At 38.1% G+C, this 26,646-nt stretch overlaps 1 protein-coding gene across 3 annotated transcripts in view; it reads left to right on the top strand.

Annotated features, from left to right (window-relative positions):
• The window catches only part of EMB2788 (ribosome 60S biogenesis amino-terminal protein), a 57,090-nt gene extending 30,796 nt beyond the window's left edge, over positions 1-26,294 (top strand). For all 3 annotated transcript variants that reach the window (XM_089154721.1, XM_089154720.1, XM_089154719.1), the window contains exons 10-14: positions 7,097-7,255; positions 15,398-15,751; positions 23,755-24,193; positions 24,947-25,016; positions 25,444-26,294. In XM_089154721.1, the coding sequence (XP_089010847.1) occupies positions 7,097-7,255; positions 15,398-15,751; positions 23,755-24,193; positions 24,947-25,016; positions 25,444-25,648 (1,227 nt within the window). In that variant the 3' untranslated portion in view covers positions 25,649-26,294. The remainder of the gene's footprint in view (positions 1-7,096; positions 7,256-15,397; positions 15,752-23,754; positions 24,194-24,946; positions 25,017-25,443) is intronic.
• The last annotated feature ends 352 nt before the right edge of the window (positions 26,295-26,646 follow it).

Here is a 26,646-nt window from a genome sequence, read left to right as displayed (position 1 = left end):
AGGTGGAAAGAGGACTTACATAAATACCATTACTTGGGTAACAAGAAATAGAAAATTACACAAACTAAAACTCTAACATAATTGAACTCCTAATAGGACTCAACCAAGAGTAATCTATAAGCTATTAATGAAGTTTGAAAATCAAGTTGCAGATGTTTGCCTAGATGGATGCTTTATATTATTTTGGCCAAGTTGGGCATGTGTGATATCCATGCCTCAACTTGAGGGGGAGTGTTGGAAGTATAGTTAAGGTTTCCTAATTGGAGTAGACTCCTCTTTTAGTTATATCTTTTGTTTTCTTGTATTCTTTATATTGGTTTCATATTTTGTGTAGACTAGGTTTTCTAATATCTAGGATTGGTTTTTCTATTCTATTTGCTTTGTATTTCCTTATCCTACTCAGAGTATGATTTCCTCAGATTGTAACTATAATTACCCCATTGGGGCCTATGAATGAAGGTAACGTTCTGATCGACAATTTCTTCAAATTCCAACAAGAAGACTTCAATTCTAAGTGGGTTTCCTTTATAGATTGGGATCCCCTTACAAATAATCTTAATTGTCCAAATAAATACTTAATGATCTAATTGAATCTCCTTGAAAATAGATCCCCCTGAAGATTCGAATACTAAAGGAAATCTTCTAGTAAATAAAGACTGATAAGAGTCTATCTTTAAAGAAGAATCTCAAAGACTGAAGAACTTATCTTTAACTCAAACTAGACTTCCAACTGACCAAGTCTCTTCTGTAAATTAAAAAGAAAATTCTGAAAATTAAAATTAGCAGCTAGTTAGGGCTGGGATGGACCAAACTGATGGTTTGGCCAGCGCTAGGTGCACCACTTTGGAGTGGCCTTGGGGCCCACTCCAAGGGTTCGGCCAAGGGCTGAATTCTGATCCACATCATTCCATCTTTGAAGTGGCATCATCAGCAGAAATTTCAGAAAGGATTCCCATAGGAGGGAGGAGAACCGGAACCTCTTCACTAGACTCCCTGGAGAGGTTTAGGGTTAAGTAGGGAATGTTTAGCTTGAAAACTACATCTATGGTGTCAAATATCCTTCGAGAAGGTGGGTGATATTTTACCCTTTTTAAGTGGTAGAGTAGCCAAGAAAAATGCACCGCAATCCACAAGGTTCAAGTTTACGATGAACATGATGATTTCGAGCAAAGGCGACACACCAAAAAACCTTAGGAGGGACTTTGAATGAGGCAGACCTAGAAGAACATTAAAGGGGGCAGTAGTTGATAAGATAGGCAGCTGCAAGGACTACATTGTCCCAAAAATGAGGTGGAACATGTATAGTAAACATCAATGACCTAGCATCCTCCAAGAGACGCCAATTCTTGCGTTCAGACTCTTGATTTTGTGGTGGGGTGTCAACACAATTAGTTTGGTGTATGATATGATGTTTAGCCAAATACGATTAGAATTCCCCAATAGTATATTTAGTCCCATTGTCATTCAAAAGAATTTTGACAGATGCCTCAAATTGGGTGAGAACCTCTCAATGAAAAATTTGAAAGTACAGAAAAACATCACTATTTTGGTAAAGCAAATAGATCCTTGTAGTCCTAGTGCAACAATCAATAAAATTAGCAGACCAACAATAGCCAAAAGAAGAGACACAATAATGGGTGTTGAATCCACCAAAGTTGATTCTTCTTTCAACTGAACCTATAATAGCAGTGAATAGGGTTGAATCCATAGAGATTGGTGAAGATTTATTCCTTGATAAAAATTGGGGGGGGGGGGGTTTGAATTGAGAAAGTAAATAATGAATAAAACAAACAACGGATGCAGTAATTAACAAGAAAATCAGAATAACAAAAGCTTTCAATCAATATTTAATTTCAATATTGATTCTCTCAATTGATCTTTGACTCAAAGACAAAAACTTTAATTTCGGGTAGATTGGTTATGGTCATTGAGGATCAGTCCTCTAACAACCAATCTTTCCCTACTTCCTCGATAACCTTTAAATCCTCCTTTGAGTTACCTTAATTAATAAACATAACCTTTGGATCTGTCCTTTTGAGTTATGCCTATTAATTGCATCAAATATTAAAACCCAATCCCTAGCCAACAAACCCGGAAAAACCTTGTTTATTTAGACTAGGACATACATCCTTATAGCAAACTCTCTAGGGCATTGATTAACCATTTAAGGATGGATTTGTCACTTATATTAGAATAATCAATAAATAACTATTGGAATTGACTAACTATTGAATTAATCATCAAACAATAGGCCTCTTGTCTAAGTATTAATCCAATAACATAATGAACATGGAAAATGTATAAATACCCGAGAATTAAAGAAAACTAGTTACCCATTGGAGTCTTACAATTGTTGAAAATCAAACTTCTCTTAATCATGATTGAAAGATAGAATTAGCTAGACATGGGAAAGAAGAATAAAAGAATGAAATAAGAAAACATCGTGCCCTCTTCCTTAGAACTATGGCCTCCTCTTGTTGTGGTGTGTCCTCATTCTCTAGAAATGCCTCCCTTCTTATAGAGGGTTCCTACTCATTTTGCATCATTTCCAATTTAATCATTTTCATTGTTCTCTTTAGCAATGCAATTCTTCTTAATTCAGTTGTTTCCTTTCTTCCTCCTTGCCCATTTAATGGTTTCCATTCTTCCTCCTTGCCTATTTGATTGTTTTCATTCTCCTTCTTGCCAATGCAATGGTTTCTAATTTAGTCACTTTCCAATTCAACTTCTTCATTAGATGTCTGATTGCAAGAGGGAACAAAATCTTTGTTTGTTGAATTGAGACATTTTATGAAAATCCTCCGGATATGGAAAAATCAAATCTCCAGCTTTGGACATAATCAAATCCTCCATCTTAATTTGGGCCTAGTTCTTTGATTTGATTTAAAAATGTTGTGCTACGGTGCTACGGTTAAGGTTGGCAAGGCGGCAAGGCGATCAAAGCGATGCCTAGGCAGCAATAAGGCGACCAAAATGGTTGGGTCAAAATTTTTCAATACAATGACTTTTAAACTACTTCTTAATGCAACTACTTACTATAATAAGTTAAACAAACATTCGATAGTCACATTCATTCGAAAAAGAAAGCATTCGAGAATCATAAATATGAAAAATTATATAAAAAAAAAAGAACACAAACATAAGTTCATCTCATCATGCATCATAACAATGATTATGTACTAATAGGGCCAACACGATAAATTAATAGATCTCATTATTCCGATTTTCAATTCATTGTCCATTTAATGATTCATTGATTCTCAATGTTGAGTATGGCTCATGCTTCACATTTTGTTGCCGATGGGCACGGGGCTGCAATAATGTTCACAAGGTGACAAAGTGGTAACACTTAGGCAAAAAAGCGGCAATAAAAAAACAGTGCGTTAATTAAGCGGTTCAAAAAAAGGCGGTTTTTCAACCACCTTGCTGCTTAGGCAGATGCTTTGACAACACTGGCTCCGGTTTTAAACGACTCTTTTTTTTAACTTGATATTCAAACACTCTAATCTGTCCATATAATAGAAATCCAAATAAACAACCAATTAGTCTCATTAAAATACAAAGGATTTGATATAATACTAATGTAGTTAAGCAACCTATCACACAACGTGAAGGTCCTCAAACACCTTAGTGAATAAAAGAACGAGGAGTAGTACTGTGATTATCAAAAATAGGATAAATATGTCGGGTCTATTTTGCTGAAATGCAAGCACTAAAATGAGACTCATTCAAATTATAATGTTTAACTATAACTAGGAAAGAGTCTAGCTAAAGTAGATAAGTTAGGTTGACCAAGACAACAATGCCACTGAAGCAAGGTGAATAATGTAGGAGAAGAGGAACTGGAGACCGTAGCCAACACCAATGGAGAACAATCTAGCAAGTTCCCCGGTTTGTTTACTAGTGCCAATCGTACACCCTGTTGCCTATTTCTAAGTCCTAAAAAACACAATGAGAAGGGGAAAAGTTGTTTTTGCAATTTAGGTTTGGAGCAATACTACTAATGGATAGAAGATTAGTAGGAAAAATGGGAACATGCAAAATAGAGGATTACTATAAAGATGTGGAACAAATAATGGACCCCTTTCCAGAAATTGGTGAAAAAGTGACCCATCTGCAATGTGAATAGTATAATTTGGAGAAACATGAGTAAGAATGAAATACAAAGGATGGATCAGTCCTGTGATCAATTGCACTAGAGTCAATTATCCACAAGGAGGAACTTGAGGACACACTGTGGGAACTAAGAAAATTACTTGAGGTGGAAGGAGGCTTAGATAGGGTAACCATGTCAGAGGCAACACTAACACCTGATGTCGGCTGGGAAGAAGAAAACTCAAGTCTGGTCAACTGATGGAGATGCTTGAGCTCATTCGAGGAGAGAGGTTTCGGTGACTAGTCTCTCCCAGATTAGCAACTGCTTGTGAATTTCCACTATGACCTGTAGTACGACCTCCTCCGTGTGAACTGGGTGGTTGGCTATGGAATTTTTAGCACTTCTCCCATGTGTGAGGTTCATGCCCGCAATATTCATACTTGATAGGAGTACGAGAAGAGCTTCCAGTGTCAATATTACAAGTTTGAGAGCTTCCTATACAATAACCAAAGCAGATCTTTTGACTATAAGAGTATGAACCATGACATCCATTGGGCTATCCTCAGTATCAACCATAGCATAGCCTGTTCCAAGGAAGTAAAGGCTCCCGTGAAGGATTGTACATAGCTACTCATATTCTACATTGAAAGCAGCCAGGAAATCATACGCTGAGCTTTTCTTCCTACTTCTGATAAGCAACAACATCTGTAGCATAGGTTGGGGTAAATCTTCCATAGAAATTCAATGTTTGATAATATCCCTCGGAGAGTAATATTGAAGAGGGTAAGGTCCTTTTGTTGTAACTGATGAATATTCTATTTGATCTCAAAACATTGTGCATCATTACCAACCTTTGAATAGGTATTTTGGCGACTTTCCAGATAGTAACAACATTAGGGAGATGAAGATAGCTTTCAGTTATAGTAGGTTCAATAGAATTGAGTGAAAAACCCAAGATTAACATTCATCAGTGTCCCACTTCTCTTGAGCCGAATCGGGCATTGTTGGTTTCATTGACGTGTTGAGTAAAAAACCCAAGATTAACATTCATTAGTGTCCCACTTCTCTTGAGCCGAACCGGGCATTGTAGGTTTCATTGATGTGTCGTGAAGATGATCAGGAAGACCACAAGTATCCACCGTAAGAGCAATAGTGCAAGACCATCTAAGATAATTTGTCCTGTTGAATTTAGTAGAGTTCATTTTGGAATAGGGAGAAATCATGCTCGTCAAGAATTGGAGCATCCTCCATAGCAGACCAACTAGAAGAGGTGGTGGCAACATACTCGGTAGACATTGCGCTGATTCAGATAAAGAGTGGATGCAAAAAAACCAGAGATCCTTCGTTTAGAATGAATCACACCATGAAATGGTATAACAAATCCTTGGTAAGAGAAAAGCGCTCATCACCAAGGGAACAGAGGCATGGAAGGAAGGCGGAGGCCTAAAAAAGGTTCAAATGAGGTGGCAGAAGGATTTAAAGGGTGCCGGCAGGGTAGCAAGGCCCCTAGTAGGGGTCACAAGAGGGAGGCAATGCCCTAGGAACCTCGCGACAGGGTGTTGTAGGGCTGGCAGAGACTGGCGGGGGTTCTAGGGATTTTGGGGTGGCTAGCTGAGGTCCTTAGGGCCTGGAAGAAGTTGGTGGAGGCTGGCAGAAGAAGGTGGTGGTGGCTGGTTTGCTAAGAAATTCTAGGCTTTTTGCGAAATTCAGTGGATCCATGGGACATCAGATTCTGAAGAATTTGGGCTCTGATGCTATGTTGAATGGTCTGAAAACTCCTGATTTGTGTTGGAGAGACAGTCAACCTTTATTTATAATAATAGGAAAGTAAAGAATGAAAGAAGTTCCTGATGTGGGATTATTGCAAATAATATTCTAGAGACAATTCTACCCTTTATTCTTAGAATTACATCAGAAGCCTATGCAAATCATGTTAGGTCATTCATGCTTGTTTTTCAGAAGCCGTCATTTTCTGACACCAAATGTCCCCAGTGGTGACAGTTTTGAGAAGCACTGGAATCTCATTACTTTTTTCTGTTAAACTGTGCCTTTTCTAGTATTTATAATGTTTAGGTCATCTAACAGTTCTACCTGACTCTATTAACAAATGCGACACCATTTCAACAGCCCTTGAAAAAAAAAAAAATACAAGGATTGCAATAGAAAGTCCGTGAAGTAATTGACTGGGGCTGAAAAAATTATCCATTGCTTTGGTCAATGTCAAAGAGCTGCTTTATGGTTGCTTCTTGAACCCATACCATGAGCACTTGTGAATTGATACTTGACAGAAAAAAGGTACCAGACTTGAACTGTAAGATTACTGTTACAATTTAACCATTAGATATGTGATTTTTGTTTCGAAGAAGCCCTTTTTCATGTAGGATTTGTTTTCCACTATAGCTGACCCATAATAGTAGTCTTAAGTAACGAGTACATGAAAACCTGTAGGTTCTGACAGGGCAATACTGAAAAAGGGCAGCTGAACCCATCTTATTATTTCCTTTCTTATAGGCTAGGCAATCACTTGGGTATGGCTATGTACCTTTCTATTAATGCCACTTTGATTTGCACATTCTTTTTCTTGATCTTTTAGATTAAGAAAATACAACTTGTCTGGTAGTATGGAGATGCACGTATGTCCAAAAAGTGCATGTGGTCAGATGCAATGTAGGTCTGCCCTTGTTGTTTAAGTGGAAAAGATGTTTAATGGTATCATATTGAGTTTTTTTTGATGAGAGTAGATATTGAATTGACTTTTGTGGATCTGGATCTGAACTGAGATGGTGTCGGTTCAACTATTTTCATGTCTTATAGGCATATTTTTAGTATTAAGAAGAATTGCATCATACTCAGTATACTCCTTTATGGTTGAATGTATGACTTATACTCCTTTATGGTTGAATGTATGACTTAGTTCTTTTAATTTCCAGAATTGCTGTAATGTTATGTACCTTAAGCTTGTTCTCATTGAATTAAAGACACTGGTTGTTTTCGTTGCAGATAGTGAAGAAGTCTATTAAATCACAAGTGCTAGCCTGTTATCTAGTTGAATATTGTGGTCTAATTTCGTGGTTATCATCTATTATCTCATTCAGTATTGAGATGTTACATGGGGATCTGGAAAATCATCTTGTGACGCAGTTGACAGTGGTTCTGGAGGTATTCACAATTACACAGGCATATTTCCATTACTCCTTTATTTTGTTGTTTTCAAGCTCATAAACAATGTGCTTACATTTTAGTGGAGTGATTTAAGAAAGTGGAAAGAAAGAAAAAAAGAAACCGTAAGTTCTTAATATTAATGTTGTAGCCTCTTGCCTAGTCCTAGGGGATCCAATAGAATATTTGTATTAGTTAAAAATAAGGTGCAAAATTTCGTCAGCTTCGGTGACTCAGATACCGAAATTTTTAGAATGCTTCGGCTAGATTTTGACCCCAAGTTTGCTCCCCGGGGTATTTGGGGTCATTATGGCTTGGTTATTGGTGTCTAGCGTAATTTGAAGCCAAGAATTACACTGGGAGTCTTATTTTTGCTGAAAACCTAACCTAAAGTGGTTTTCTTGAACGACATATGTCTAGTTGTATGTGGGATGAAACTGGAAGTTTGGTACACAAATTTTAACCAATGTAAATATGCGAATGATACAAGAGAACACAAAGATCTTCATTAAATTGCAAGAAAAAAGACAAGAAGTAAAATTCAATATACAAGTATACAACTACACAAGTAGTCATGTTGAATAAAAAATAAGAATAAATTAAGCAATGTTGCAGCTTGACGTGCTATGGTGGCTCTATCATCTCAATACCAAGATGAGTAACTCAGTGGATCCATCCTTTGACTCGGGTACAAGTTTGTCACTGTGATCCTCTCATCCAACAAATGTACGTAGACATCCCATAACACATTCTGCTGATCGTTGTTGATGTTGTCGGAAACTGTAGCTTTGTAGGCCACGTCATCCATATACCTAAGAGATCCTCATAGAGGGAATGTGCAATGCGGATATAGAATAGGAGATGGCTCTACTGGTGGTAGCAGTGGTGGACCCTCCGATGATGGACTCTGCAACTGACTTTGCTCCCGAGCCTGACCCATAAATCATAATCACTGTAATTGCCACCGGAAGGGATACTCTTGCCATAATGTCCATAACTGGGAGGGACACCATAAGGTCCTTAACTGTAAGCCCCATGAGTAGATGTGGAGCCTTTGGACTCGTCCGAACTTATGGATCCTATCGAGCTTGCCAATTTGCACACATCTATAGGAAGACCCGTATGATGAGGTATCATCCTTAGAGCTATGTTGATGTTGCTTCTCCTTCCCCTTTGGTATACGTCACAGGATGACCACGAGATGCTTCCCCACCATGATTTGCATCTTGTGTGGCATGGGTGAAGTGACTCTCCTTGGTGTATCTTTGGCGGGCCAACATTGTGTCTGGTAATGGAACTGGCATACATTGTCGAAGTCCTCCACCACCATGACCATCGTCATCATCATCACCATCATAATCCCCATCACTTGCAGTTTCATTGGCATCCCCATCATCATCACCATCACCATCATGAGTCTGACTAAGGGTGATGGTGTCATCTGGATCCTCCAGATCGAGTGTTGAGGGCACCAACTCATTGTCCTGCTGACAGGGGCCATCATCCAATCCTCATCTACAATACCAGCTGCCTCTTGGGCATGTGCCTGCCCATCGACAGTCCTGTGAATGCATTGACATCAACCCCCACATGACGACAATCTTTGGATCAGGTATCCCTCCAAGCTGGTCAACACCACCTCACCCCAGTTTGGTTGTCCCTCACCCAATCAATGAGGGGATCATCATCATCTGATTCCACCTTGAAGATATTGGCGAGGTCGATGGTCTTTTGCTGCTCGTTACCCTTTGCCTGGTCCTTGATGTGTTGCATCTTCAACCTAAAGTTGTAGTGGACGAATACCAGATCATTAAGGCGCTGGCTTCCCAATCTTTTCCTCCTCTTTTAGGTGGATCAAGTTGAATGTAGTCCAGTTCCTTACGCACCTAGAGGCGGAGCAAGTCTGGGAGAGGACCCTGATTGCCACTCTCTTGAGGTTCGATGCATTTAAACCATAGAGAACCCACCATTCAGCTACATTATGACAAAAACACTAAGTTAATACTTAACAAATAATTTATTAATATATAAAATGTAATAATAATTATGCATCTAACCTGGATCAGAGTTAGCCCATCCCTTCACATCAACATCTGAACCAAAGGACCCAAATGCGTCCTTAAAACTCTTTATCTACAATCATGTGTAATGATGGTTAGCTAAGTACTTTACAAAATCAAATGCAAGTCCTAACTCCTAATTCCCTACTCTCACCTCATTGTTACAGAACTTTGTTACAGAAGGATTGAAGCATTGAGTTTGGCTCCAACTTCGCAACCATCTGCATCACTGCCCCAAGCATGTCCGTGTCTAACCCCAAATGGTTGTTGTACTGATATTTGGGTTTGAGATAAATAGGTTGCACAATCACAAACTCACATTTAGAGTTAAGATTTTCGTTAACATAAAAGTGAATGAATTACCAACAAGGCAACAACCCATGATGTTTATTTACCAGCCTTATATAGTGGATGCATAAGATGTGCGGTCCATCATCTATCGATGATGTCAGGGAAAACCCTGCAACCTCTTGAGTTTGCTTTCTGTATGACAATCTTAATAAGCTAAATGGCTGCATATAGGGGGGGCATAGTGGGCCCCTTCATTGAGGAGTCCGCCATATATAAGACCTTTATAATGGCCTCCATGGCTTGCAATACTAAACCCACCTATTTCTAGAAATCATTTGATGATATGGTGCTCTATGCAGTGCGCCTGTTGGTGGTCCTAAATATGACAAACACCTTAATTTAGTACTTAGTGTAATAATTTTTAAAGTGAATAATTGTATAAAATTTACTTATCTAACATGTAGATCTCAAGAGGACAGTCCTATCACGAATGTGCCTCTAACTCCTCCTTTTGTTGTGTCAGGTAGGTGGTCATAACCTCCTCAGGGGTGGGGCTAGCGTATCCAAGACCTTCCACTGCTTCTTTGACCTTCCCCTTCATGTTCTTCCATGCACCTGTGATCTTTGTGTTCTTCGCCCCCCCTCTTCTTGAAAACATTCGGATCCTGCTCAAGTATCGGGTCCTAACGCTGTGGATAATCATCTACTAATGGTGGAGCAGCCCTTGACTTTGTGGTCAATTGAACGTGCCAAACATACCACCACCTAGATGCTTCGACCCCAGATTCAGATGCTCCAACCTCTGCAACCCTAGAGGGACCATCTCCTATAGCTATAGCTTTGGCCCTCTCCTGCTTCTGCTAGTACGCTTGCTCTTTGCCATCACATGCCTCATCTCCCTCTCCTCTATGTGCACATCAATGGGGTCACCATCCTCCTCAGTATGTGAATCAACTGTAGATGCCGAAGACCTCCTCACCACCCCATCGAGTGCTTTGCCAACTTTCTTCTTTTTTGCTTTCTTCTGCCCTTTTCCTTTCTCTAATGCCCTCACTGCCTTCACTACCTCCGCTGAAGCCTCCATGCATGTGATCACACACTTTGGACTCCCAGTGATATGTGGTTTAAACTTGTTGACGCTGCCTACATAAACCTCAGAAATTAAATTGTAGTGTATCGTGGTTTTATTTCTTTCCACCTCTACGGTTGCTACCATGCGGGGTCCTACTCTTTGTGCTTGTGCCCCACCTTGTGCATGTCCCTACTGTTCACCCTCCCCTGCATCTATGGCTGGTCTACACCCTCCCTCTGCCTCTACTATGCTTGTGAACCATGTGCCCTTGTGATCCACCTCACCTATAACTCCCACTCCCAGACATGAGTACTGTTGCTTACTAAATGATTGTATAAGTTACTAAACAACAAAAAAGTAATTTTCTCTAGACAAAGAAACAATCATGTACTTGTTTAGTAATTTTCCCTTGCCCATGTATTTTTTTAAATATAAAAGGAATTTCTAAATTTTTTTGGGTAAGGAGATTGGCTGCTCCCACCAAAACCAGCAATGAAACCATATAGACAACACTTTAAAAAAAAAAAAAACCTTTTCTCTATTTTTTTGATAATGATTTATATTTTTATTAATAGTTTAATAATTTTTGAAAAATAAAATAAATATTTATTAAGTGGAAAAATATTTCGACTATGTGAGACGGTAGATTAGCCCATGGAGTTCGACATATATTAAATTCATACCCACATAAGGCATATATCATATGTATCTTTTGCATTTTTAGTGTAGGAAAATAGATTTTTTGACGTTGGATAATAAATAAATAAAACACTTTGTGCAATGAAATTTAGAGACTGTGTTCTTAGAGCGGCTCACGGTATTTAGATGTTCAATGTATACTGAATCCACATCCATCCAACAACATTCTATCATGCAACAACAATAACAACAACAATGAGCCTTTTCCCAACTAAATGGGGTCGGCTGCATGGATTCTTGCCCTCCCATCAGTTTTGTTTGAGGCCATGCTAGATACAAGGCCTAAGCTATGTACATTCTTTCTCGCCACTTTTCTTAACAACATTCAATTATGCGTTTTGTTAAAATCGAGTTTGGAGAAGCGTGGTTACCTCTGAGATGAAAATTCATTCCTACTGAACTAGGTTGAGTTGGTTCCTCCTTCATCACATAGTTCAGTCTAAAATCAAATCCCTCCTGAACTGGTTCACTTCGTGAACTGCTACTTGTCTGCTGCACTCTTTCCTGGAACAACACTTTCCAACAGTCCTGTTGAGGCCTATATATAAAGGTGAATTCATGAACAAGCCTATAAACCTGCATGCAAGCGGCGACTCCCACATAATACCTAAGCCTATGAATATCAAATAGATATGAGATGTGAAGTTCTTGGATTGAAGTTTCTCTAAGTAAATAGCTTCAATATGTGGGAGACAAGCATTGAATGAATCGCCCATCCAATTTTCTTTTATTTTTCTTTGAGTTCCAAGATTTGAGTGAAATGCCGCTTGATTGACATGATGCACGCGTTTCTGGCAAGAATCACACAAGAACTAACCCTAGATGTTGAAGATTGAAAAATTGGAAAAATCGAGCAAGATTAAGAGAATGAAGGCCTAAAAGCCAAAATCAAACTTTCGGCCAAAATGGGCAAAATTTCATTCAGTTTTCAGCTTATATGTGCAAAATATCGCCCCGTATCTTGCAATAAATCAGACTTCTTGCGAGATTCATGGTAGAAGCACATTATGTTTCACTACTTGGCGAAACAACAATTAGGAAATGAAGTGAGGTCAAGTAAGAAAAATTAGGAAATGATTTATTTTGGTTGAAATGAAAATTTTACTTTGAGGAAACATAATGTTGTGAATCAGATCCAGGACCACCCAATGAGGGCCCAGGGAGGTTACAAGTGCCCTGCAACCTGGGCGATTTCAGCCAGCAAAGGTGTATTTTGTTCATTTTTCTATTTATCAGTTGGGTCCACTTAGGACTTAGTTATTGAAGAGTCCTTGTTACGTCAGGATTCCTAAGTTGTAAAGGAGTCCTCAAGTTTTGTTTTACTTCTTGTAGGACTCCATCTCTATTCTTAGATTTCAATTTGGATTCTTCTAGAGTGAGATATAAACAGTCCTTAGTCAAATAGGAGTTTCAGTTTGATTTGTTTTCCAAGTTAAGAGTTGTAGCATGACTTCCTTCTGAAGGCTATAAGTAAGCCTCCCTACAATGTAATATTCAGAGATTATGTTTATGAATAAACATTGAGAATTGAAAGAGCTAAGAGTTTGGAGTCGTGTGTTCCTGTGGAGGGAACTTGCGGCTGCTATTGAGAAAGTTTTCTGCAGAATTTCTGGTCTTCAAGCTTCCATCTTCTACCACAAGTATGACAGCCCTACCTCAGCCGTAGCCTTCCCTCTTCTTCTTCTCCCATCCGCAATCCCCTTCCCACACCCCAACCTAAAACCATAACCCTAGTTCCTTTTTCCCATATCACCCTCTTTTCTATTTTTCTGGAATTTTTGGACTTTTATAGAGAGCCGAATTTCACGGTCAGATCTACGGCAGTCTAACCGTTAGATCTGTCCCAAACTTTAGGGAACCCCTATCCCCAGTGACCTTCCATCTCAGTTTCAGCCCAATCAGGTCAACCAAACCCTAGTTTGAAACCTAACTCCTTTGCTGCCCTAAATTCCCGAAACACTAGAAACCCTGACCATAGTTTCAACCATAACTTCCAAACCCTCCATCCAAAACCTAATTCCTTCTAGGAATACCTTCCCCTTCCCCTACCCCTACTCGACAGTCGACTATAACTTTGGCCCTAACCACCCCTTAGAAAACCTAATTCCTATCATACCTTAAAATTTGAAAACCCTAGAACTAAAATTCAGTTATGAAATTTAAATTACAAGTTACAACAACGTTATTGACTGGGCACTCTGACCCTAGTGTCTCCCTGGTCGAACCTAACCCTACCCTATTCACAACCTTTGCAGCCCTAATTCCAAATCAGTAGGGTATTTTAAAGCCTAGTAGACTGCCAATTCAGTTGAAGAGGATCCTGATGGTGGACCTAAATCTAGGGCTTGCATCAATCAATTAAACCCTAGATCTCGGTTCACATCACATAATGTGTGCAGAATGTTTTACAGACCTCACAAAGTTAACAGCTTCTACATTTCTGTTGGTGGATGGGAGTGATGCTAGACTGAAAGGAGGAAATGTTGGGTTTAACCAAGGGGACAGGTGAGAGGCAGCAGATCCGGAAGTGGTTCTAGCTGCAAATCATTTGGGATTTAAACAAAGGAGTGAGGGAGGTGGGTGAGATCGCTGGGGACTTCAGGATAAAGGAAGCTGGTGGGTTGGTATTGACCTGCAGAAGAGTTCCCGAATTTTGTCCAAGGACATCACATCTGAAAATCCTTGCGGCTGGGACTGAAGCCTTAACTATTTGCAGACCAAACTGAAACCTCTAAAATACGCTGTTGCTAGGATGATTGAAGGGCTTCAAGGAGAATCCAGTGAAATCCTCCTCGAGTTGGATTAATGGATTGTCGAATTTGAAATGATAACAGAATGCATAGGTCATTAGAAGGAGTTTTAATAAACATATACATAAAGTATACCAGTGAATCACCTTGTTTCCTCTATGAGGAAGAAAGAAAATTAAAGAACCTGCTGATATTGGAAAAACTACAATTATTGTTTACCAAGGAAAATAATTTGTGGTATAAACAAGATATGCTTTGACCAGAAAAACCCGTACTTGAAATAGAAATAATAAAAAATAGAATATTTCGAGTATGGGTTTTGTCGGTAAAGAGAAATCAAATGGATTCAATTAGATAGAGTTTTCTAGAACATATCAATAAGCTAGACCCATACTGCGAGTTGTCTCATGCCATAAATAAACCCAAACACTCAAGAAATCTGTTGGATAGGCGGATTCACATCTCTTACAACCTACACAATCCTCTGTTCTTGGAGCAGAGGCAATTTGCTTAGCTTTACATCCGTCCCAAGGTATCATTTATAATACATCTGTGGGGCAGGCATGAATATGAAAACACACATGAGAACCCTTATGGATCAGAGTGTAGCAGAGAGAATGCTTACCATGCCATCACACTTTGCTATGAGCATCTAGAGAAGGCCACCTCCAAGAGGCAGGGTTTGAGGCCTGAAACCTTATATCTGCTTGAGGAGAGAGTGGTGAGCGCTCACTTTCTCTCCGGTTTTGCTGAGAGCTATACATGAAAAATTGACCATTAAAGGAATAGAGAAAAAACTGTGCAAAAAGGAGAAGCTGCTACCATAACATCGCTAAAATTGTTGGCAGTTATAAAATTTGATGTTTTTTCCTTTTAATTTTGAAATATGATTACACTCATGATGTGGATTGCAGCTTTGAAAAGCCATGAAAAGAGGAAAAGCTCCCAGCATAGCTATTGCTAAAACTGCGCAAATTAAATTATTAAGATTTTTAAATTTTTTAAAAGTTTCTTTTTTGAATTGAAGTGCCCAGAGTCTATGCACTTAGGAAGTAAGCATTCTTCTTGAAAAAAAAAAAAAAGAAGAGGAAAGAAAGAAAGAGAAAAGAATAACTTGGGAAATGGTAACTTAGTACCCCAGGCTTCCAAACAAAACCCTATATTCTGAGGTACTTGAATTACGATTGAAGTACATCACATGGACAATTAGGTGAATTAATTAAAACTTTTCTTTCCACTAATTTCTGTTTATGTGCTGCTTTGAATTCAGGTAACTGTGGGCATTGTTTCTTTCAGAAATGTGACCGAGTGGCTGCAAAAGTATGGCCTAGAGCAACTAGCTGAATTATCATTTAAGCTTCTGAAACTCCTAGCAGCTGGCATAAAGTGGATTAAGCAAAATGTTGCTTTGGTTAATTTAATTTTACAGATACTGGTATCAACCTTCAGGGCTTCTCAAAAAAGAAAAATCTACCAACCACATGTTACTTTATCATTTGAGGGCTTATTTCAACTAATTCTAGCAATCACTGATGGCTTCAGTGACATGGAATCTGGCCTCACAGCTGAGATCGGTCTCCAGGCCATACTTATGAGCACACCACCAATCATTACGTTCCAGAAGGTATCAATCTTACTCTGAGTGTGTGCGTTTGTGGGTGGGTGTGAGTTTGTGGCTGCCACATTCTCAAGTTGGATCTTTTATAATTTTTTGAACCAAAAAACATGTTACACCAACTATGGCAAAGTTGTTGGCATGTTGCAGACCTCGTAATAAATAATGAGTGCATCAGTTATGCCACCATTAATCACTCGGGCTTTCTTAAATTTAAATTAATAACTATACTTTTTGGAATAGAACATGGTATAGAGAAAGTCTTGCTTTTATCTTGAATAATTTCAGACTTCTAGCAACATAACGTTAGTTTCATCTCGAGTTATTAGAACTTTCAGCAACATAACATTAGCAAAACCTTGAGATCAACTGCCAAATGCAGTTGGTAGAATTGTGGGGGCATAAAAGCCCTCCCTACCAAGTGGTCTTGGGTTCAACCTCATTGGTTCTCATCTTTCCTTCCTCCCAACAGAAGAGTTATCAATCTTTTAATATTTAGAAAAAGGAAAAAAAATGGAAAACAGCAAAACCTTCATTCTGACTGTAGAACATAGTTCAAAAACTTGGCAAAATCTAGCTAAAACTGCAGACTAATGCCACAAGAATCAGTGATTCAACACAGTTTTGGTCATTTCAGTTAATTGCCTGGGATATTTTACCTCTAATATTTAGATGTGTCATCTGTGGAGGACTTCAAGCCTTTCTTCCAACACTGTTATGTGGCTTCATTTGGAGTAAAATTGACTTCAACCCATTGGTCCATGAGTGGGCTCAGTTCTCCTTGTCATAATTAATGGCATTAGTCACTAGGATAGCCTGATGGGGTTCAACTTATGTATCACCACATGATATTGTATTGTTGGACTTGTGAATTTGGTCCCTTTGACTTTGTGTTACATGTACTTTCTCCCATTTGTATCTTATTCATGGTGCATAATTTACTTGTATGTTTGCCTTCTCTTATTCTAGTACAAAAACAATATGTAGAGTAGCAATTTTGCCTCAGGTAGACAATAGTGTCCAGCAATCCAGCCTATACTGCACCAGGGGTGCAAATCGGGACCACAATGTGATCTTGCTTTTCTTGCAATATAAAGGTTTACATGAAAAATCTCAGTTGTTGCCGTTCACTTTGTAGCTCCCAGCATGATTGTGTTACACACGTTTATAGTCCTTGGACGATTTCTAAAGGAATGTGTACAAAACTAAGTACGAATGCACATATGGTAGGTTGTATTGTAACGTGTGAATGTTGATATTGAAATTATAGTGCTAGGTGTGTGGGGCTACTCTAAACGTGTGAAAATTTTGGATTGCAAGTTTGATTGCAAACTGTATCTACTATTCAACAGTCAAGATACTTTGTTATTGGAACTGTCACCATTTTAAAATCTTATGTGTCAGACTTCAATATTATGCTATACATTGAAAGCAATCCATGCATATGGAGGAGAGAAGGTTAATGTATCAGCAAGGTACTACATTTCTGCAAACTAGGTTGCTAAGTAGCGAAGTGAAACATGGGTCGTAGACGAAAAGTCTCAGATTTGGGTTGGAAATTTCACTGAAATCCCGAAAATTATGGTGAAATTTTGAAAATTCATAGGGTTTTTTTATCATTAGGGCTTATGTCTATGGTTATGGATATGGATATGCTGGAGCATATGGTGGTTCATCTACTGATTGTAGTAGCATGTCTGCATATGGGCATAGAGGTGGTTATGGATATGGATCAGGTGCGTTATTTGTGTTTTCCATCTTTGGATATCCATTAGGACTAGCACAACTAGTTATGCCAATTACAGACTATGTGGATAACTTTATCCATACTATGTTATGGCATGGTTATGTCCAATATTCAAAGCACTCCTCCATGACCTAGGGGATGGATCCAACCCGACACGTACTTGTTATATTGGATTCTACTTGTATGTTTTGTTGCATTTTGATGAAAGTTTTAGTGGTCTTGCATAATTACCATATTTACATTAGTTTAAATTCATGTTCTAGAACACCACTTTAGGTTAGGTTATAGGTAAAAATAACACTTCTTAGTATGTTTTATTGGCCTCAAATTAGGCTAGACACAAAAAGGTAGCCCAAAATGACCCCAAATACTCTGGGGGACGAAATTCCACCGAAACATTCCAAAATTTCGGCAGAATTTTGCAGTTTCGGTAGTTTTGCTGGGTGGCTAAAAGACATGTTATGCCAAAATTTCGCATTGTGTATCAGTTTAAGGGTTTAGGATATAGACCAAATGTTTTATGATACCTGTGCAACCCTTTGAATTTGTGATGAGTGTTTAGACATCTTTACTTGGATAAACTCTCTACAAGTGAGAAGGATGAGTTGAATTGATGACTAGCCAATGTTTTTGCTCTTCAAACCATACCATTGTCATTTTTGTGAATTTCAGAGTGTAAATGAGAGAAGAAGAGAAGGAGGGCCATGATTTAAGGTCGAGAACTTCATTGCTAAAGTCTGAACTCTAAAGTCTCTAACCATGAAGATTTTATTTATAAGCAATGTTCACAAGTAGTAATAAAATAGGGAAAGAAACAAATCATAATCCAATTAGGAATTTAAAAGGCTGATTTAGCTCCATCAAGAACTAGCATCTGGTGCTAATTCTGGATGGGTATTTTATGGATAAGTTTTCCCTCTAAAACTCCCCCGCAAGCTGGAGCATGTATTTTGTCTATGCCCAGCTTCTTACAATCAACACTTGCACCTCCCAAAGCTTTATTAAATAAATCTGCCAGTTGTTCCCCAATATGGATGTGACTGGGAGATAGCACACCTTGTCATAATGTTGTTGTTTCTCACAAACAAAATGATAGTCTACCTCAATATGCTTGTTACGTTCATGAAAGACCAGGTTGGATGCTATGTGAATGGTAGCACGGTTATCCAACCACAACTTCGTAGGCTAAACATTAACAATCCCAAGTTCCTGGAGTAACTATTTTACCTACATCAACTCACAAGTAACATGTGCCATGTCTTGATATTCTAATTCTACACTTTACCTTGTCACCACTATTTGTTTCTTACTTTTCCATGACACAAGATTTCCCCCAACATTTGTGCAATAGCCTGTGGTTGATCTTCTATCAACGGGAGACCCATTCAATTAGCATTAGAAAAACCCTCAACTCATCTATAACCTTGAATAGTTTAGAGAATTCCATGCCTAATAGCTTCTTAAGATATCTTAAGATGTGGATAGCAACGTCCTAATGAGATGCCTGTGGAGCAGTTAGAAATTGACTCACAACATTGGTTGGAAAGACAATGTTAGGTTAAGTCACTGTCAGATAATTCAACTTACCCACAAGTAATTTATATTTCTTAGGATTGTCAAAGGGTGGTCCCAACATCTGGCATTAACTTCAAATTGGTCTCCATGGGAGTATCTAAGGATTTTGACCCCTAGCATGCCGGTTTCAGACAGTAGATCAATCACATCTTTCTGTTGAGATAAAACGATGCCTTTCTTTGACTGAGCAACTTCAAAACCTAGGAAATTCTTGAGTTTACCTAGGTCCTTTGTTTGAAAATTTCCTTGTTAGTATGTTTTCAACCTGTCAGTTTGATGTGAACCAGGATCTAGTTCAATAAATCGATTCAAACCCTAGGTTTAAGTCCACCATCAGGATCCTTTGAATCAGCAGTCTACTAGGGTGTAGAATAACCCTAGGTTTAATTCCACCATCAGGATCCTTTTCAAGTGAATCAGCAGTCTACTAGGGTTTAGAATACCCTACGATTATACAATAGGGTGGAGGGAGGGTTCTAGGGTTGAGGATGGGGTAGGATTAGGTTTGGCTAGGGTTTAGAGTGCCAAGTCAGTAACCTTGTGGTATTTTTAATTCAGAACTGAATTCCAAAGTCTACGCTTTAGGAAATTAGGGTTTTCTAGGGGTTGACTAGGTTAGGGTTAGGGTGAGTATCAAGTAGGGGTTGGGGAAGGCAATCCTAGAAGGAATTAGATTCTGGATTAAGGGTTTTAAATTTATGGTTGAAAGTATGGTTAGGATTTCTGGGGTGTTTGGGAATTTAGGGTTTAGACTAGGATTTGGTTGGTTCGTTTGGGCTGAAACTAATATGGAAGTTCACTAGGATTGGGGGATGAGACTTCTAAAGTTTGGGACAGATCTAATGTTTAGATTGATGTAGATCTGACCTTGAATTTTTGTTCTTAGAAAAAGTTGTAGAATTCTAGAAAATAGAAAAGAGTGTCATATGGAAACTAAGATTATGATTTTTAAAGTTTTGGGGAATGGGGAAAGCTACGGATGAGGGAGGAAGAAGAAAGAGGGTAGGGGTAGGGATGGGTTTTGGCTATACTTGGAGAAGAAGGGATTTGGTTGATAAGGTAACAAGTCATCCTGTAAGCTTGGTTAAACTAATAGTTTTAGTAGAATAAGGAGTCAGTTTATAGAAAGAGACATCAACAGTAATAAAATATTTTTGTAATCAGAGGAATAACAATGATAACCCTTTTTGAGTATGAGAGTGTCCAACAAACAGACATTTAAAAGCACGATGTTCTAACTTGGACTTCCTAGGACTATAATCATGAATGAAACAAGCACTGGAAAATTCATGGGGAGGTACAGCAAACAGGAGCAATGAAGGAAATAAAAAGAATATGGAATGTCACCCTGTAAAATAGAAGAAGGCATTTGGTTGATAAGGTAACAAGCAGTTAAAACGGCATCAACCCACAAGGGTATGGACACCTTCATCTCGAATAAGAGAGAACGGTTGACCTCCATTAAATGTCTAATTCATGCTTTCAGCAACCCCATTCTGTTGAGGAGTGCTAGCACAAGAAGATTGGTCAAGGATTTCATTAGAGACCATAAACTTATGAATAGGGTAAAAAATTTCCTTTGCATTATCACTAAGGAAAGTATGAAGGATTTCATTAGAAACCATAAACTTATGAATAGGGTAAAAAATTTCCTTAGCATTATCACTAAGGAAAGTATGAAGGATTTCATTAGAAACCATAAACTTATGAATAGGGTATTTCCTTAGCATTATCACTAAGGAAAGTATGAATAGAAATACCAAACTGATTACGAATTTCAGCAACAAAGTCATAGAATGTAATTTATAAACTGACCATTTTTTAATTAAATAAACCAAGTAACTTTGGAAAAGTCATCCACAAAAGTTACAAATAATCAAAATCCAAAAATAAAGGTAGATGGTTAAGGCCCCCACAGGCCCACACATCAGATTGAACTAAAGAGAAAGGTTGGTCAAACCATTTATTAACATGAGCCATATAGCTCACATGGCGAAGCTTCCCAAATTGACAAAACTCATAGTTTAAACTAGAATTAGAATGAAAGCAACTCTGTGATAATTTTAAGCTTCTAAAGAGGGATGTCCCAGCCGGTAATGGATTTGATGCAGAATGCAGATTCTACAGTAAGCAACAAGTGATGTGTCCTCGAACAAATGTAGCCCTCTGGCTCACGAGCTTTATCAAGCGTCTTCTTTGTCGTAAGATCTTGAAAAAAACAAAAACCAGGGGAAAAAGACAATAGTTATCGATGGAAGTGAGTTCATGAACATACGATAAATTGAAAGGGAAGTTAGGTATGTAAAGGAGATAAGGTTGAGGAATCAGTAAGTTGTATAATGTCCCATTACTTTAACATTGGTTTGGGAACCATTAGGTAGTGTAACAGTGGAAGAAGTTGAATGAAAGGAAGAAACTGTGTCCTTGATCATATGATCAGATGCTCCTGAATGATCAAGTGTGAAATGTGGACAAAGGCAGGCAATAGCATTGCCTTTTTGAACAAGGGTGGCGATGGATGGTTGCGATTAAGTAGCCTAGAACTGGTAAAGGGAATATTGTCTTCATCGATCATATTTATAGTCTCACCTCCAGGTTGTAATTTAGAGGTTGTAGGAGTGAGTTCTGTAGTGGTGGCAACGTTAGCAATGTGTGGTGGTTTCGGTGAAGCTTTCGACAAAAACATTGAATGTGTCCAACACATCCACAGTGATGGCAGGTTTTGGTCTACCCTAAATTGCCAGAAGAGTTTTGAATGTCAGAATTCCTTCCAGAGTGAGTCCCACAATTCTGTTCTCTCCTCTTGAAGTACCACGTGAAACAGTGGCAAGAGCTTAACTATCTATATATTGCTAGTGCTTTCTTTTGCAACATGAAGGACTCTGGAGAAGGTATCTCTAGCGCAGCAACATGATCACTGCCAAAGCTTATGCTCGAATGGTATCAAACTCCTTTTGGAGAGCTCCCATAAAACTCACCAAGCTAGTTGTTCTCTTTGTTGTTGCATTATTTTTACATAATAGGAAATAGGAAGAATAGAGTTTATTCTTCATACATTCTTTTGAAGTTTGCAAAACATTGAGTGAAATTCTACCCTTCCTATCAAGCCAATAAAATTCTTGGGATGACTCAAAAATTCAGGATAGAGTTTTTTTTACTAGAATATAACACAGTTAGGTAATTCCTATAAATCCTTTGAAGTCTACAAGTGAGTCACATGATCAACAATACGGTCTGCCATAGAATTAAACATCTGTCTGAGTAGCATCAGTAATCACCCAATTTTAATCACCTTTAGGGGCTAGTTTAGTCAAGTGATCTAGCTGTCCTCGTCCAGTGAGAACAACCTTTACTACAGCCTTCGAGTGGTGAAAGTTAGATAAACCTTCAGCTTCTTTTCAGTCAACCAATGTGAGGATGAGGAGATGATTTCAATCATGGTGCTCTTATTAGGTACAGATTCATTTTCTCCCCTAGATTAACAATGAGAAGACCAACAAAAAAAAAACCTGAAAACCCTGGATACAATGAAAAGTTCCCTCACATCTTTATTTAAAAAAAAAAGAAAAAAATATTCAGCCCTCAAAGCAGAAAAATAATCTTCCAACCGTAATAGACAAACCACTTGTACAAGGATTACAATGAAAAGTTCCCTCACATCTTTATTTTAAAAAAAAAAAGAAAAAAAGATTCAGCCCTCAAAGCAGAAAAATAATCTTCCAACCGTAATAGACAAACCACTTGTACAAGGAAAGCAAATAACTTCAACTTTCTTTAGTCTGACATCAAGAAAATAGAGATAATCTTCTCAGACTCCAATAACAGAATCACAAATAGGTTTGAATAATTTCAGATCAAGATGCAGGCTTGACGCAGAAAATCCACAGATGAAAACACCAGACCTTCTGGTCAAAGACTTCTTTAAACAGCAAGGGGAAAACTCCAAAAATAGAGAGGAAGAATCACAGCAATAACCATGGCAGATTCTTCGTGCCAGACCAAAAAAATTCAGAAAACAAAAAATGGTACTAACCTTTTCACGATAAAACCCAAAGTTGTTGCCTAAATCCTCAAAAATAGTTGTTTAAATTCCTAATTCATCACAGCAAATTCTCCAGAAAAGTGCAGCGTAAGTTGCTGCTGCCCCTTAATTACAGTTGAAAGGATCTTCAAGCTGTCTACATATCCAGGTGTCGAAGACTTGATTAGAGGTGGAATAGATTGAAATCAGGTTCTATTCATCTGCTGTTTCTCAAAGCATTTCTTTAGACAAAGATTCCGCTTTTTTGTCTTTTCAGATGGTATATATTTCTCAGAGCATAGTGTGTGAATCAATCCGATGTTTGAATTGAAATTGAGGGGCAAAGAGTTATGCGCCCTTCAGCTCTGATACCATGTGAATTCAGAGTGTAGATGAGAGAAGAAGAGGAGAGCCACAATTTGAGATTGAGAGCTTTGCTGCTGAACTGTGGAGTCTCTAATCTGCAAAAACTTTACCTATAAACAATGTTTGCAAGTAGAAATTAAATAGGAAAAGGGGGAAAAAAAGGTGGATTATCCAATTAGGACTCAAAGGCTGATTAACAGGTGCTAATTCTTGATGTGTGTTTCATGGACAATTTTGCCATTTAACAATCTCGTTTGCTTATTGTGTCTTCATGAGATTTGATATTTTAATGTAATCTCACAGGATAGGGAAAAGTTCTTAAAGCTTGTTACTTGGGCGATTTGTGCTACTCAATGGTCATCCTCCATGCAGACATCTTTGCTTAAAGAATCTGAGCCCAAAATCCTGATTTTCTCAGTGAATGAACAATGTGAAGACACCCTAATGTCAAAGTTTTTGCGGTGGATTACAGCTTCAGTAATTCTAGAAAGAGTTTCAACCAAGTCTTGTGTTGCAAAAACTATTTCTTCACAAATAACAAATGTAGACACCCTACAAGCCCTTTTGGACCACATCAAGATTGGAAAATGCGAACCTAGAGAAAGCCGCAGTAGTGATGACAAGGCATTGGCTGCTATGATTTTGTACCTCCTGCAATTACTTGGATCGAACTGCGGAATCCTTCCTTCAGTCATCTCAGCACTTTGTCTCTTGCTCCTTTCTGATGCCTCTACTTCTACAGGTATATCATTTAGTCTTTCAATTGGTAATTTTTATGTGTAGTTTCACTTAACTATTTTTTTTTTGGTAAGCAAGCATTTGACGATTACCATTAATAGGTAATAGTTTATAACATAATAAATTTGACAGGAATGAGTCTTAATTTTCCCATTGACAAACATTTGCTCGGATATTCTATTAAATAATTACTTTCTTGGAAAGCCTTTTCCCATACAGTAGATTATTTTTCTTTAAGATATTCTTCAATCTACTAACCCAGTATTCTGTGAAGCATGAGCTGATAAAAAGCCTCTTCATTGCCATCCTTTTGTTGGATTTTTTTCTTTCTTTTCCTTTTCATGTGGGGTATTTTGTTTCTGTGCACAAAAACACATAACTCCTGTTTAGAAGGTTGACTCTCTGCGTGCATTTCCAAGTACATACAGTTTTGTGCCTATAAATATGTTAAGTGGGGTTTCAACTAATGGAGATATGCTATATGATTTAGCATTTCTTGTTTATGAGAAACAGTAGGATAGCATTGAGTATCATCCTGAGGTTGGGAATTTATCTGACGTTCTTTAAGCTTTTCTTCCTTTCCTGGCACTTTGTTATGTCATTTTCTGCGGCAGAATCCTGGTTTATTTGTCTCTCTCACTCTCTCTCTAATTGTTGTTTCTTTCTGTACCTGAGTTGCCCAACTTAGAAAATGTAAACAACTGAAAAGGGTTGCATTCCAATTAACATTGACTGTTACATTTTCTGTTTGGGACAGAAACAGAGCTTTTGGCATCCCTATGTTCCCAGATTCGTTGCCCTGCTGAAGCTAAACCTTCATGGAGATGGTAAGCATATGATTTCCTAGCTATTCTCTATTAAATTTATTATTTACTGTTGAAATATCACTTCACACAAACCACCATCCCAAAAGAGACCTGTTGAACCCCCCCCCCCCCTTTTCTTTCCAGAAAAAAATGTGGGAAGCAAAATAAACCTTTTTTTTGACTTAACAGTGAGGTGTTATACATTTTTTTCAAGTTGATACAAATTATTTGATAATGTCAGAGGCATAGCTTTATTTTGGATTATTTAATTGAATTTAAGAGATCTGCTTTGATGCTGCAGAAATACATCTAGCCCATGATTTTTATTCCACCAGCAGTACTATTGAGTCTTTTTGTACTTTATTGTAGAAGAGAATTGAACCCTTTTGAATAATTCAACTTCTCTTGCTAACCAGTAGTTGTACTATGTATCCATTATCTTGTACAGGACATTTTACCAGCCATGGAAGGACCTCTCATCAGAATTAACCGACTTACAGAAATTGGAGGAGCATCATGCCTGTCAAGCTCTTATTGTGATTTGTTCAAATGCCCTTGGAGTGAGGTCATTAGACACGCTGAATTTATCCTATAAAGATTTGAAGAATTCAGGTTTATTTCTGTGGGAAAGAAACATGCTTGGTACTGAGTGAGAGATTTTTTGGGAGAAGTCAATGCTCTAGATTTCCTTCATATATTCTGGGTCTCCTGGTTCGTCATTTTTTCGAGTAAGACGAATAGATCAAGAGTCATACCCAAGGGATTTATTCATCTGTTTTTTCTTTTCTGTAAATCTGCCATGGTAAAATGTAAATTATGTTGTCCTCCTATCAATCATTGATAGAATATGAGATGAAAATGAAAGCAATTGAAATTTTTTGATTTGGGTTCTTCCGTGTACTTCATACAGTTTGAATTGTTGACATGAAGGATATAGATAGTAACAGGACCGTACATGATGGAGAAGAGTTGAAGTTGAGCAGGTTTAGAGAGTCCCTGCACACCAGTATGTCATGTAGCAGATTGGATCATTGTGGACTTAGGCATTACTGGTTACGTCCACCTTACTATAGTTTTTTGAGATTCTTCACCACACTACATGACCAGAAGTCCTGCTTTATCTTAACTCGTTTTTGAATTCAAGTAATACTTATCTGGAAAACAGAAACCGTTTTGATGTTGTTTAATGGATACGGATGAGAAAAGGGAAATATTTGCAGGATGGATTTCATCCAGCAAAAACAAAAAGCTCTAAGTCATCCCAATTACATGGGGTGTCTCTGCATCGATTTTTTTAACGGGAAGTAGAGAATAACTGAAATTTAAGTGAATTCAAGATAGAAGAAGAATATTTAAAAATCTTGTTTGATGGAGTAAAATCCATCTGTAACACAACTAAACCAACCCCTTGAAGCCAAGGAGTTCTTGAAGAATTGGCAATAGGAATGCCTGTCTTGGGCACCAGTAACACCCTGGCTATAGACAAGGAATATTAAGTGCTGATTGTCGGAATTTTATCAGATTGGAGTAAGGTTTAGAAGATATATATTTTTTATTATTTTAATTTAATATGAACCTTTGGATGTGACTGATGGACATGTGAAATTTTGCTTGCCTTAGCGAATGGGTCAAGAGCTTGTCTGCAACTTGA

This window comes from Hakea prostrata, chromosome 5, assembly GCF_041222555.1.
Source record: "Hakea prostrata isolate BN-2017 chromosome 5, UWA_Hpros_2, whole genome shotgun sequence".
Taxonomy (NCBI): domain Eukaryota; kingdom Viridiplantae; phylum Streptophyta; class Magnoliopsida; order Proteales; family Proteaceae; genus Hakea; species Hakea prostrata.
The sequence above is the reverse complement of the archived record's forward strand: the minus strand, read 5'-3'. Positions and strand labels throughout refer to the sequence as shown.